Here is a 12,927-nt window from a genome sequence, read left to right as displayed (position 1 = left end):
ATTAATATAATCATTATCATTATTACTGAGGCATTTAACAGCACTTTCAACACTAAAACGATAAAGCTCATAGAAGCATCAAGGCTGATTTTGTTTCATCATAGCCTATCCTTATGCAGACCTTGTGTGTATAAAATCATTAAAAAATTATTTACATTTCGGTTTTATAAAACAAATTATTTACAATGTTTTCAGTAGTTCCTACTCCTTTTAAAAAAAAGTTTTATCATCAACATATCAACTGACTAGACAAAGGACTGCAAGTCCCTGGGCCGAGTTCCTTAGGTGAGACAAAGTGAAAATGAAAAGCTTGCCTAGGTGGCACGGCAGGATGTGCAACACTCATGCTATTTGTGACAAGAAAGTATATATAATTACCTTTGTAGTGCAAGCGAGGGCCACTGCTTGTGAACACTTGTACAACTCGCAGTGCCACCTAAGCTATACTTTTGTCATGCTTAATACAATCTAAGGAACAATCTACTGTTTACATAGTGGTGCAATGGTGCATGGTTTAATTAAAAAGCAAAACAAAAAAAAAACATTAAACAAAAGAAACCCAAACAAACAAAAACAAAACAAAACTAATAATAATAATTATGATGATGATGAAGATAATAAATATAATAATAATACCTAGTAATAATAATAATAATAATAATAATTATTATTATTATTATTATTAATGATGATAAGTACATTTTTATTGAAACCTCAAAATACTTAATAATAAACTAGATATACAACACACAATACAAGTACAAGCAGTCTACAAAACGAAACCAATCAATTTCAAAATAGTACTATAAAAGGGGCATCAATAGCAGAGAAAAAAAAAACTAACATTATAAATACATAACTGAATAATTGTGTAGGTTAAACCCAACACGAATGTATCAACACTATGACAAAGCTTCTCCAGAGGTACTTTTCAACCCTCTTTATAAAAAAAACAATGAGAGAAGGTAGTATTACCGATTTAAAGTCTCGCTATTTCAACAATGTCTTGTATTTGGTCTGGAAAAGATGTTAGTCTTTATATGTCTAAATTACTTTACGTATCTCAACTCCCAAGACCATCTCGCTCAATTAAGACATGACTAATCTTCGATTTTAAATCTGGTTGGAGAATTTTTATAGCCCTACAACATTTCCTTTAACTTTATTCTTTTTTCTTTAATTTTTTTTTCAAGATGAAACAAAATGCTCAATGAAAAGGTTTTCTGATAAACTGGATATCAAAAGTGAAAGAATATCATAGAGAAAGATGGAAGGATTTCGTTATTTGAGAAGACTTTTGCTCTTAAATTTGTGTCAAGGATAACTTAGCCTTATATGCAGTACAGTGTTTCTTTTGTTTGCAGTACTTGCAGTAAAGTCAGGATGACGCCAAAATAATTTCCTTCTTTTGGTCTACAAAAGCTCAACAAGTTAATAATGTGCAATTGTTCAAAATTTCTCAATCAATATACAGGTCTTCATGAAAGAAAATAAATAACCATTGTATTAAAATTACAATTCAATGATATAACGCTTTTCTACAGCTATTACATTCTCTAGCAATGACTATGAAAAATGTTTTTTTTCTCTTTTTGAGGTAAATTTGTCTAAAATTAAACCCTATCTCAAATGAGTAAAAATGTTTTTGAATTTTGAAAATCCATTTATAAATAAACAAGTTATGCAGTTTCAAAGGTGTCATTTATTTGGATGACCTGCAAAGAGGAAAAAAAACGCGAAATTATGGGACGCTTTTTCTGCATTTTTTTCGACTTATGGCTGTATCTCGCGTAATAAGTGGATTAAGAGATTGAAACTTGGCAATTTTATGGCAAATTTGATATAGATTATGATGAAAATATTAGAAGAGTTCTAACTTTTATAATTTTAGAGCTGGATGGTATATAATACTATAATACACACACACACACAGAGAAGGGGGGGGGGGGGGGGGGGGGGGAGATTGCGTACATAAACGAAAGAAATATAGAAGGAAAAGAGAAATTGGACAAGGGGACAAAGGTTACTGGTGGAACACAATAATTAAAGCCATGCTGAGATTGTAGATCGTATTGCAATCGAAAACTTTTGACATCATAATTTCTTAAATTCATTAAAATTAAACAGTCAAATTATCAAATGTTTATTGAACCCAAACACAATGACAGACGATAAACACCCCTCTGTTAGGGAGACTGCGCAGACATTTTGACTAGTCATGAACTTTAAAACAAAGTCAGCCAATCAGAAAGCGCTTTGCCACGACCCGCTCAGCTGCTCAGTTTGGTGCCAAATCGTTTTGAACTCGTATTGTGAGTCGGGCTGTAAGGGGGGCAGAATTTCTTCCTGTCGATTACGAATGAAGTGCAAATTAGGATGGTGTTTTGTAAAATACGGGAAAAGTACTCGTCATGTTCAAATGATATCTTAGAACTAAAAAGAAGAAATGTTCATGTATTACCTTGTCAGCGACAAAACCTCCACGCCCGGTAGTTTTAGAAATATTTTACTCCAAAGAATATAAATCTATTTTTAACAGTCTTCTGGTAATCGCACGAGTTTTGTTACTTGTCATAATCTAAAATGACCTCATTTCTAACTGTGTGCCAACTTTCAGTCAAATTCATCAATAAACAGCGTCGTAATTAATTTTTTTAAATAGCATATACGAAACGGCTTCGTCCCATATTTTGTCGCGAATTTGGGCACTTCGTGACCAAAAAAGAGGCCCAAAGATTTGTGCGGGATAGTCATTGCTACATTCTCTAGGCTTTTATGTGTAAAAAACTTCCTTGTAATCAAGCCATCAGGTTGTCTGGACAGGGTTTCAAACGTTGAGACCTTGTAGTTTTTAAGTTAATAAAAATAAAACAAAAATAAATAAAATTCCCTTTCTTCATCCCAATGGGGAATTTTGTCTTTAGGGTCTATTCCAAGGGAAGACTGGAATAATCCAGGCGTCAGCCGCTGCGCAATGCAGCAAAGGTAGCTAGGGCAGGGTGACTTGCTCAAGGCCACACAGCACAGCGGCAGGTGATCAAACTTGGTACCTTTCGGGTACGAAGCAAAGACTGTACTGCTGACCAACGCTGCCACTTAAAGCAACATCCTTTAGATAAAATACTTTTCCGAGTATATAAAATAATAAATTGTTTAATGAAAACATTCCATACAACAATAAAGCATTCAAATGTAATGTTTACTGTAACTTATGACCCTCTCATAATATGATTGCAGCGATGAGTGATTTCATTAATTTTCTTTGCTTTTATCCATGGGTAAAGTCCTGACAAACTTAGAGAGAGATGAATCCACCCTCAACACAAACAAGAATGAAATTGTCAACATCGTACAAGTTGTTGCAAACATGGCAGCCTCATAAATAAATCTTGGGGCAAATATCTTCCACACCATTAGGTGACGTCGATGTAAAGTGGCAGCACACGCTGATGAAAGAACCTGATAAAACAAAAACAACAAAAGATTGAATAGTGGTTATTTTTGTTGGTTGAGTTGAATTTTGTGGAAATTAGTATAAAGCAATTATTAACAAAGATATAACTAGCACCACCCCTCCCCCCTTCCCATTATATTTCATAAGTGTTATCATCATATAATAAATAGTAATTCTTGTCCTTGATGGATCCTAAAACTTAAAATTGGAGAAAGTTTCTATAAAACGTGGATTTGTGCTTTATGTTACGACATGCAGTAGGTAATTTTCTGAGGATTTTAACCAACGCAAAACATTCACTTTGGTACATGATTCTATAATCCAAAATTTCTGTCTAAACAGAATAACAGAGAAGCACCAGTAATAAATATTGAAGCATTTATCGATGCATACTTAAACACTTTACTGCAGAGTTCAATATTGCTTTAACGTGAAATCGGATTATAACGATTTGAATAAAAACAGCAATAACAGAGAAGTGGCTTGAATGAAACCAGAGTCTGCTCTTACTGCTCTCTTGGTAAAAACGCTTGGTTTAAAACTATGATAAAATGAACAATGGGATAGATTATGATTTGAATAAGATTTAGTAATGAAGGATTAAATTAAAATGTTCTAGGATTTTAGAGAAAATAATTTAATTGGAGAGTCATTTTCAAAGTTGCATTTTTCTTGTAAATAATGACTTTTAAACATCTCAATAAAAGACGTTTCATAATAATACTGGTAGAGCAAATCTTTATAATGATGAGACTAACCTTCAGACTAGAAAAAAGTAAGATTCCACAAATTAGATGAAGAAAGCGTTTTCTCAGTCGAATCCCATCATTGAATAGACAAAAATCTCCTTGCCATGTCACTTGTTCTTGTCTTTGCTCCTTGTTTTTCACCAGCCAAGGCAGCAGAGCACTTGATAAGACGGGCCAAAACACCAACAAAGGTGATGCCAAACAGAAGAAGATGTGACTGGCAAAAGTGTTGCTCCAAATCAGGAATCCTTAGAAGGGGAAAACAAAATCAGTTGGTTAAAACAGTTAGATTTGCAACTACAATAAGATGAACGATGGGATGGATTATGATTTGAATGAGATTCAATTATGCCAATGAAGAATTAAATAACAATTTTCTAGGTTTTTAAGATTTTTAAAAAGTATTTCAAATAAAGTAGATCTTTCACAGATAGTAATAAGCAACAAGGAGGGGGGGGGGGGGGGGGGGGGGGGGGAAGAGAGAAAAAAATAATTAAATGAAGTAAAGACTTATTTTTATCAAATCATGTATTTGTTTGCAAGAGAAAAAAAATTGACTGTCTGAAACTGGGTACAAAAATTCAAATTTCATCAGCTGATATAATAAGAGAATCGCTGTTTGATATTTTTACTTGCTTTTGGAATTATTAGGATGCTATAATTCTCTACATGAACACCCAGCTAAGCCGCCAAAAAAGATTGAACAAAAATGAACATACAGCTTTAAAAGATACCGAAATACTAAACTAAATTAATACACAATTCTATGTATTTCACTCGTTGAATATCAACAATAGAAGTGTAAATCACTGAAGAATGAGAAAAGATGCAAGAAATATTTTATAACTTTGTTAGTCACGCCAATTCGTAAAAAAATACTCTCGAGCATGACAAACATTTATTATATAATAAAATGAAAATTACGATTTAATTGCTGTTTTGTTGGGGGTTTTTTTTCTTTTGTGTAAGCTTTAAAAATAAGGCATTCAAAATGGTATAAACCTGGCAGAATCATAGAGTTAAAATTTCCATGAAAACCAGTATAAGCAGCTTCCATCCTGATGTTGGGAATCGTGGCTTGGTGGCCAGTTGTGTAGAAAAACACAGTAGAGAATAAACTCAATAGAACTATTCCCGACCAGGACATTCTATCCAGATGACCTTGACCTGTAAAGGAAATGGAATAAATAAAAAGTTGAAAGTTGTAATTGAGTGAAATAAAAGTAAAGCTTTGGTCTGTATGTCACTATAAAACAAATAACCTATTATTATTTATCATTTTTATAACTATAATTTTTATTATCATTATCAATATTATTATTATTATCATCATCATCATCATTATAACCGGGACATCAAAAAAGAGGAATAGCTTCATTCAAAGGTAACCGTCTTTATCAAAGTTCTGTAGACTTTTTTATCACAGAAATGTGTATCATTAAATAGTCCTTAGTAAAGAAAGACAGAATGAAAAAAATTAAAAGGGGGGTGGAAGGGGAAGGGGGTGGAGAAGGAAAAAATAAATGTCATTTTCCCCGCCAATATATATGATTATGGGAAAAAAGGAACTATTGTTACATCAAAATAAAGTAACATCTTAAAAGTCAATATCGCCAAGCTGATGTTGTCACAGTAAAGGTTGTTCACAATTATCTTATTAAATTTTATTTTATTAAGAACTGAATTCATCTCACTCCAGTTATATTTCGGTAGGCTTAGATAAACTTTACCTTCTAATATTAGATCGTCTTTCCTTTTATAGCCTTCCCTGGAATTAATTTCTAATTAGTGAATACTTTTCGTTCTACATTCTGTCACGTAGCCACTTATTATAAAAGCTGATAGGTCTAACATTTGACACTCACTTCTCTTCACAATCTATGCCGGACGGCCAGTCGCTCTATTCCTTCTATATACTGGAAGATTTTTATCTTTTGGGACTTTGTAGATATTATATCTACACCATTAAGACGCCGGAGCTTTTAACTTTGATTGTATAATCTTCAAGGATCAAACCCGAGCCCGCTGTCAAAGGATTACATATTAACCCATTACCAATTGCCTGGAAGTGGAATTTTACGAGTCCGATCCTGTTATCAGAGGAATAGATCATCCAAGCCCATCAACTGCCTGGAAACGTAAACTTACGAACCTGACATATTATCATAAGTTACGTAAAAAAATTCATATCTCTATTTGTAACTGCCACGATCACTGTTTATCTCTTTTAATTAAATTTCATCATTATTTTTATTTCATTGTAAACAAATCGTTAATTGTTTTTTATTTATAGTAACTAGTAAATTCTGGGGCCTCATTCTACATATATCTTTATGCATAGTCGAGTAGCTCTTTACTCACTTGAGACCATGACAGATGTATTGTAGCATTCTGTAAATTAGACCAAAAACAAAAATACATTTCTAAAATCTATATTAAATTGTTTGATGGAATAAAACAAAATTTTATACGAGCAGGTCAATCATTTCTGTTTTCAAGTTCTTACATTTTACACTTATTTCATTCTCACAGCAAAGACTTCATGTACTATGCCTCTTAAATTAGAAAATCCTTTATCCTTGATAGGTCTAGCAGGAAAAAATAATAGCCAGTGAATTAATCCGCATCCGCAAATGTCACTCATTTTGTTAAAAACTGATAAAACAGGAAATCTGAGGGAAATCTAAGCAACAGGGTTGAAAGTAGATAATGACAAGTTAACATACTGAGATTACAAGAGCAATCAATCCCTGTGTCTTAATTAAGACCACCTTAAACTTCCAGCACAGGACACAGGATCCTTTTCAAAAAAATAATATGATCTCAAAAATTAAAAAAGAACTCTGCTTGTTTCCCTTCCCAAGATATAATTCTAGCCACTGCAAGAGAAAAATAAAATTTCATTCTAGGACATGAAAAGAAAACAACATAGAAGAAGAAAACCAAGATGTAAACAGAAAGAGAAATTCAGCTGAGACTATTACATGCTGTCAGATCATAACAATAACCAATGATATATGAGTAAAACAAAGGTGCAATGACGACTTAAGTTCCTCTCATTGACACATCATCATTTGAGAGGGATTACTTCAAGCTATGATGGGTTGACTTGCTTAGTGAAAATAATCAAGGACCTCATGGAAAACAATAAAATACACTTCCAATTGTTATAACTTTAAAATTTTGCAAGCTTAAACTACGCTCTCTTCACGACAATCATGAAATAATTAATCACACAAATTATTAAAATATTTACTCTAAATATAATAAGAATGCCATATATTGGTTACCTTTCTTTTGTTTTGTCCGAGCTGTCATTAAAGCTGAGTATAATTCAAGGGCAAGACAAAGCGATAAGAACGCAAACAACATGCTGGGAGAAACTCCGTCGTTGAGAAGAAGGCAAAGGAAACTGGACACAAGACAAAGCAGGGCCAATACACTGGAGGTGTAAACAGATCCAAGGCCATACACCACTGGAGGTTTCTCCTCCTCTGATCCAGACAACTGCACTTTCAGTTGGTTGTATATCGTAGGTATGTCTTTTTGACCTGTTAGGAAATATATTAAGAACAGTAATAATAGCCAATACTCTGATAAATCAGGCCCAAAAGCAAATAGAATTTTTAACTGTATGTGAAACTGTCCATCTGATTTAAATATAATAAGACCAAATTGCCTCTATTGAATTTAACGCTTACAAAATGGTGAAAGGTAGAATCTTTATATTATATAAATAAGGAAATTTTTAATAGAAGCTCTGCATTTTGTTATCACATGTTATGGCTACAGTGCATCACAATGTGTGGATCAACTGCTTTGCTACTTTGTACATCCTACCTAATTTGTCTTGTGCCAACATCACCCTACGCCTATCACACTTGCCAGTACATTCACTACAAAATGGAAGTGATTATGAAGCCATAGATTTTGAATTTTAAAAATATTTCTACTCTTGTCCAGGGACATTTCCCTTTTGTACATCTTTCAATTTATCCATCAATCCATCCAGCCATTAGTCCATCAACACATCCATCCATTGATTCACCTATTTATCTATTCATTTATTATCATTGTTCCAAAGGTGGAAAGGGGGGGGGGGGGGGGGGGGGGAGAGGAGGGAAAATAACAAAAGAGAAGCATTGAGTGAATTCCTGATAGTATGAGAAAGTATGATAAATAGGTCCACCTAGGGGGGTGGGGATATAACGCAGTATTTTGACAGCTGTTATATCATTTCATCCACAGAATTATCATCATACAGTAATTATGTAAATTGAAAGCATACTTAACAAGCAAAGCCAATTTCTTGGCAGCATTAATACCGAATAAAGTAGTGTCAACATGACAATACTTTAAACATCTTTCATATCAATCTAAGAATATTTTGTATTCTTAAAACAGTGTTTCAAAATATGCTTATCGTTTAAGTAACAGAGTAACTATGTCAAAACAATGAGTTGTTTTTCTTTTTCTTTTTGATATCATTGAATCACAACATTTTTTAAAAAGCAAAATAAAAAAATAAAAAATAAATAAACATAAATGAATAATAAAAATAGTTTTTAACAATATTAAAATGAATACCTTGGTAAGGTAGACTATGTCTGGCTTGCACGTAGACCAACAAGGGAGAGACAAGCAGGGTTACTAGACTAACAATGATGACAGCATAGACAATCTGGGCCATGATGACTTGTTGCCACTGTGGTATGGAATCCAGCAAGTTAGGTGGCAAGGCTTGTAAGGCCCAGTGCAGAGCAGTGAAGACGACACCAGCCCAGGGCATGTATGAAAGAACAACAACCCCTAAACTCATTCCATTCAAATTGCCATAGTACTTCAACCACCGCCTAACTACATAAACTAGAATAACAAGGCAGACAATGCTGAAAACGTATCTTTGGTTTCTGGAAGTTCTATCAATACTAGCGAGAGGCAGTAGAAAAAATGAATCTGTACATAAATGCTGCTCCTCCCTGCAAGCTTTGAAATGAGATGATACTTGAACAAGAGCCATACAAGTTAGAGTGAGACTTAATGAAATACTGACAGGAGATATCAGCATTTGTAACAAATTTTGATTTGACTTTGATTTCTTTGCACTTCTACCAAGTTCTAACTTATCAACTGGTTTTTCTTTTAATTTTGATTCATTAGCAATTGTTAACCATACACTAATCAGGAGAGTTTGAAGAAAAAAGACTGAGATCGTATCCTCATGCACAACAAAGCTATTTGAAAAATAAATCAACAAGTTCATAACTGTCATCACTAAAGCAACAAAATTGTCCATTGATAGATGTGAAAGGTAATTCACAAGTTTACCCTTGACAATAATAAAAATGACAAAAACTAAAACACCCGCAATAACATATGCCATTACAGGAGGCACAGTTTTGGGGAAAAGTGTAAAATGAGCAGCCATATACACGAGATGGAGAATAGCACCACAGACTACGAATGCAGTAGATTTAGGAAAACCACTAGATTCTTCGTCAGGCATAAGAAAGAAGTAAAGCAATAGAAACAACCCTGCAATGATTGTCACCAACCCAAGGGAAATCAGTTTCAGATCAAATTTTGCCCAGACCCCTTCACATATATTTCTTGCGTCCGTCAGGTATGAGATGTAGACTTTTTCTACAGCAACAAGATTTTCTCTCACATTTCCAGATGTGCCAATTCCAACAAGTTGTGTGACCAGTTCTTGCAAACGAATTTCGGCCATGTCAAACCTATCCTTGAGCTCATGTAGTTCATTCCGTGGAAGATCTGATGAGATCCCTTGGTAAGCTGTGAGATAATCATTGACTTGATAGGCATTTAATCTTAAAGCCTGTGAAAAAAACAAAACCAAAATGGAAAAGAACTTATGATGTATGTTACCTGATCTTGGAGAAATAAAATAGAGAAAACAGTAATAGCTATTATTTCCTTTTCTAGGAATAACGTGAAGAAAAATGCATGATGAATTTTGTGAAATGACTGACTGATACTGAATACAAGATATATTAAGAGAAGGAAGAAAAATATTAACTTAAGATGAAGATGAAACTAGTTTATGTGGCCTAATGCAAATATAACTTTAATTCTGAACATAATACTAACATCTATCTTCAACAGGTGATCAATGATGACATTTCTTAATGAGATAATTGGAGTCACAATCGTATTTTTTTTAACATGAGAATTTCTGACACAAAAAAAACACAAAGTGATTATCACCTATGATCTATATGGGCATATTACCTCGATCCTATGATATATCCTCTTGATTTCATTTGAATCAGTGCCCCACCATGAGCAATGGCCAAAAAGTTCTGGAATGACTTTACCTAAGTTGGAAAATGGTATAGGCAAGCCAAGCAAGAGAGAAATTGTTGGTACAAAATCAGTCTGAGCTACTTCCTCCACCTAAAAAGAATATTTGGATAAATATCATTTTTATAATTTCATTGCAATCATAATATGACATATATTCATTAATTGTAATATTTCACAAAAGAATTGTAAATACAAAAAGATGGGCGGAGTAATTATGATTTGACGTAAATTTATTTATATATTTCATGTTTGAGAATGAATAATAGAATGACTAAAATCTAATAATATCATAAAAAGTGAGAATCAGAAAGAGTAAAAAACGTCCTCTATTTCCCATGACCTTCACACAATGCCCAAGACAGAAGGCAAAATTTTTCTCTGGTTAGCAAGATTGATGTTGAAGTTCGACCGAGTGAAACAAGACTGTTTTCCCTCTATTTATGTGTACCACATGCATGTCAAATAATGAGGAAAAACAACAGTGGTCAATATGTCTTATATTTCTTTATTCACTACAAGGTGGATTGATGGGTGTACTTTGAAATAGGCCAACCTGAGAAAATATAGGAAATTAATAACAAAAAAAAAATATATATATATATATATATATATATATATATATATATATATATATATATATATATATATATATATATATATATATATATATATATATATATATATATATATATATTATATAAAGAAGACTCAAGTATATATGAAATGGTGACATCTAAGAACTATTACCGAATCCTGTCTAGATGATGCTAGTCGCCCAGGACTATATATCCATAAGCCTGCTGTCAGTTCATTAGCGCTATCACCACCATGATCACCAGTCCTTGTCATGCCGTGATCACCCATAACAAACAGGACAGTATCCTCTTTCATGAGCCTTGTCACATTTCTGAAATAAAGATGTGATGTATTTTATAAACAAAGCTAAATGATATCATTTGACCGAAACAGAGCAAACAAACCTGGTTTGATATCCTATTGTGTCAGACTAATTTCTAGTCTACGAGTCCACCCAGGGGATCTAATAATTAGATCAACTGGTGATTCACAGGAAAGCATACAACAAAAAATTGGAAATAACTCCTTCTGTGGATGAGGTTTGATGAGTCTATAAAACTAACTTTGGTTTGTTTCTTTGTAATCTTAATTACATATATAAATAAAGACTGAAAACCTTCATAAAACAAACTTGGAGGAGGAAAAAGTTAAGAAACGACTTGATCATCAACACAAAATGTCAGATTCTCACCTTATAACAACATCCATTTGTGATAATTTATCAGCCATAGCTTGATGATTGGGTCCATATCGATGACCACAATGATCAACACCTAAGAAATGAGCAATGATCACATCCCAATCATATCGTCTCATTTCAGGGTAGAGATGCTTCAAAATACCATTGTCAACCGTGTGCAAGTCTTTGACATCAAAAGATGGAAAACCAAAAGATTTATAAAATTTCTTTGGGTATAAATTCAGCCAAGTGTCATCACCAAAAAATTTTATTCGTCGTTCTGATGCAATTATTTGATTAATGACGTTATCTTCTAATATTTCATAGCTTTGAAAATTAGATCCAGCGTCAACAAACGTGGGAAGGCTTCCCGTTGTAAGACCTTTGAGCCTCTGCATTGTTGTTGTCGGTGGGTCGGCCATGAATTTGTATAATCTTGAATTCATTGGCATCTTAGTGTTCAAGAGATGTACATTTGTGAATTTATTGTGAAAGTGGGGCGTTTTTTCTTTGCTGACCGTGTTATTATATGACAAGAAGTCATATCTTAAGGCATCAATAATAAGAATAATCGCTCGTTTAAATCTCCCATGCATCCAACAACCTTCATTCCCATTGTGATCGTGATCATCGTGTCGATTAGCGAATTCGGGTTTACACTCGCTGATGTTTTCCACAACAGTTCTTGAAAGTAAAAAGCCTTTCATAAAGATAAGAATTCCAGACACCATGAAAAGCGAAGTCAGAATTATTATACAGAATATCTTTGAAATCAACGCTGCCATATTTGTGAATGTTACCCTCTAAGTTCGATCAGTGCCTATTGCTTTTTGTTTTGTTTTTTGCTAAACTTACTAAAAGCAAAGGTGAAACAAGTAAACAAACCCAATGGGCGCAGACATATTGGCTGCTGGGCTGGCCACTTTTAGTAGTCGAAATACTTAAAATAATCACTATGGATGAGTTTATGCAATGACCCTCTAAAGAGCAGCTATTGATCCGTGTAAATTACTATTTATGACAAAGCTTCATTGAAAGTAATTCCAATTCATAATATAACATAAAATATAAAGCATTAGATTTGATCTAATATAAATAGATTATGAATCACGATTGTCGTATCAGTTGGGAAGTAGTATCAC

The 12,927-nt window shown here is 33.4% G+C and overlaps 1 protein-coding gene across 1 annotated transcript; it reads right to left on the bottom strand.

Moving 5' to 3' along the window:
- Positions 1 to 1,159: 1,159 nt before the first annotated feature.
- LOC144965754 (GPI ethanolamine phosphate transferase 3, catalytic subunit-like) lies at positions 1,160 to 12,687 on the bottom strand. Its single transcript, XM_078901411.1, has 8 exons — positions 11,798 to 12,687; positions 11,278 to 11,437; positions 10,456 to 10,620; positions 8,791 to 10,042; positions 7,494 to 7,754; positions 5,206 to 5,370; positions 4,213 to 4,451; positions 1,160 to 3,459 (listed from the first exon to the last, which is right to left on the bottom strand). The coding sequence occupies exons 1-8, from the start codon at positions 12,568 to 12,570 to the stop codon at positions 3,253 to 3,255; spliced, it is 3,222 nt and encodes a 1,073-aa protein (XP_078757537.1). The 5' UTR covers positions 12,571 to 12,687; the 3' UTR covers positions 1,160 to 3,252.
- Between the last annotated feature and the right edge of the window lie 240 nt (positions 12,688 to 12,927).

Source organism: Berghia stephanieae, chromosome 2, assembly GCF_034508935.2.
Source record: "Berghia stephanieae isolate SIO BIC M18660-M18661 chromosome 2, UCSD_Bste_1.3, whole genome shotgun sequence".
In the NCBI taxonomy this organism is placed as follows: domain Eukaryota; kingdom Metazoa; phylum Mollusca; class Gastropoda; order Nudibranchia; family Aeolidiidae; genus Berghia; species Berghia stephanieae.
The sequence above is the reverse complement of the archived record's forward strand: the minus strand, read 5'-3'. Positions and strand labels throughout refer to the sequence as shown.

Excerpts from the sequence above, each read along its gene's own strand:
- LOC144965754 (XM_078901411.1), bottom strand. The coding sequence starts at position 12,570 with ATGGCAGCGTTGATTTCAAAGATATTCTGTATAATAATTCTGACTTCG. Across the intron at positions 11,438-11,797 it reads CAAATGGATGTTGTTATAAG|AAATGTGACAAGGCTCATGA; the intron begins GTGAGAATCTGA and ends TCTTTATTTCAG. Across the intron at positions 10,621-11,277 it reads CATCATCTAGACAGGATTCG|GTGGAGGAAGTAGCTCAGAC; the intron begins GTAATAGTTCTT and ends TATTCTTTTTAG.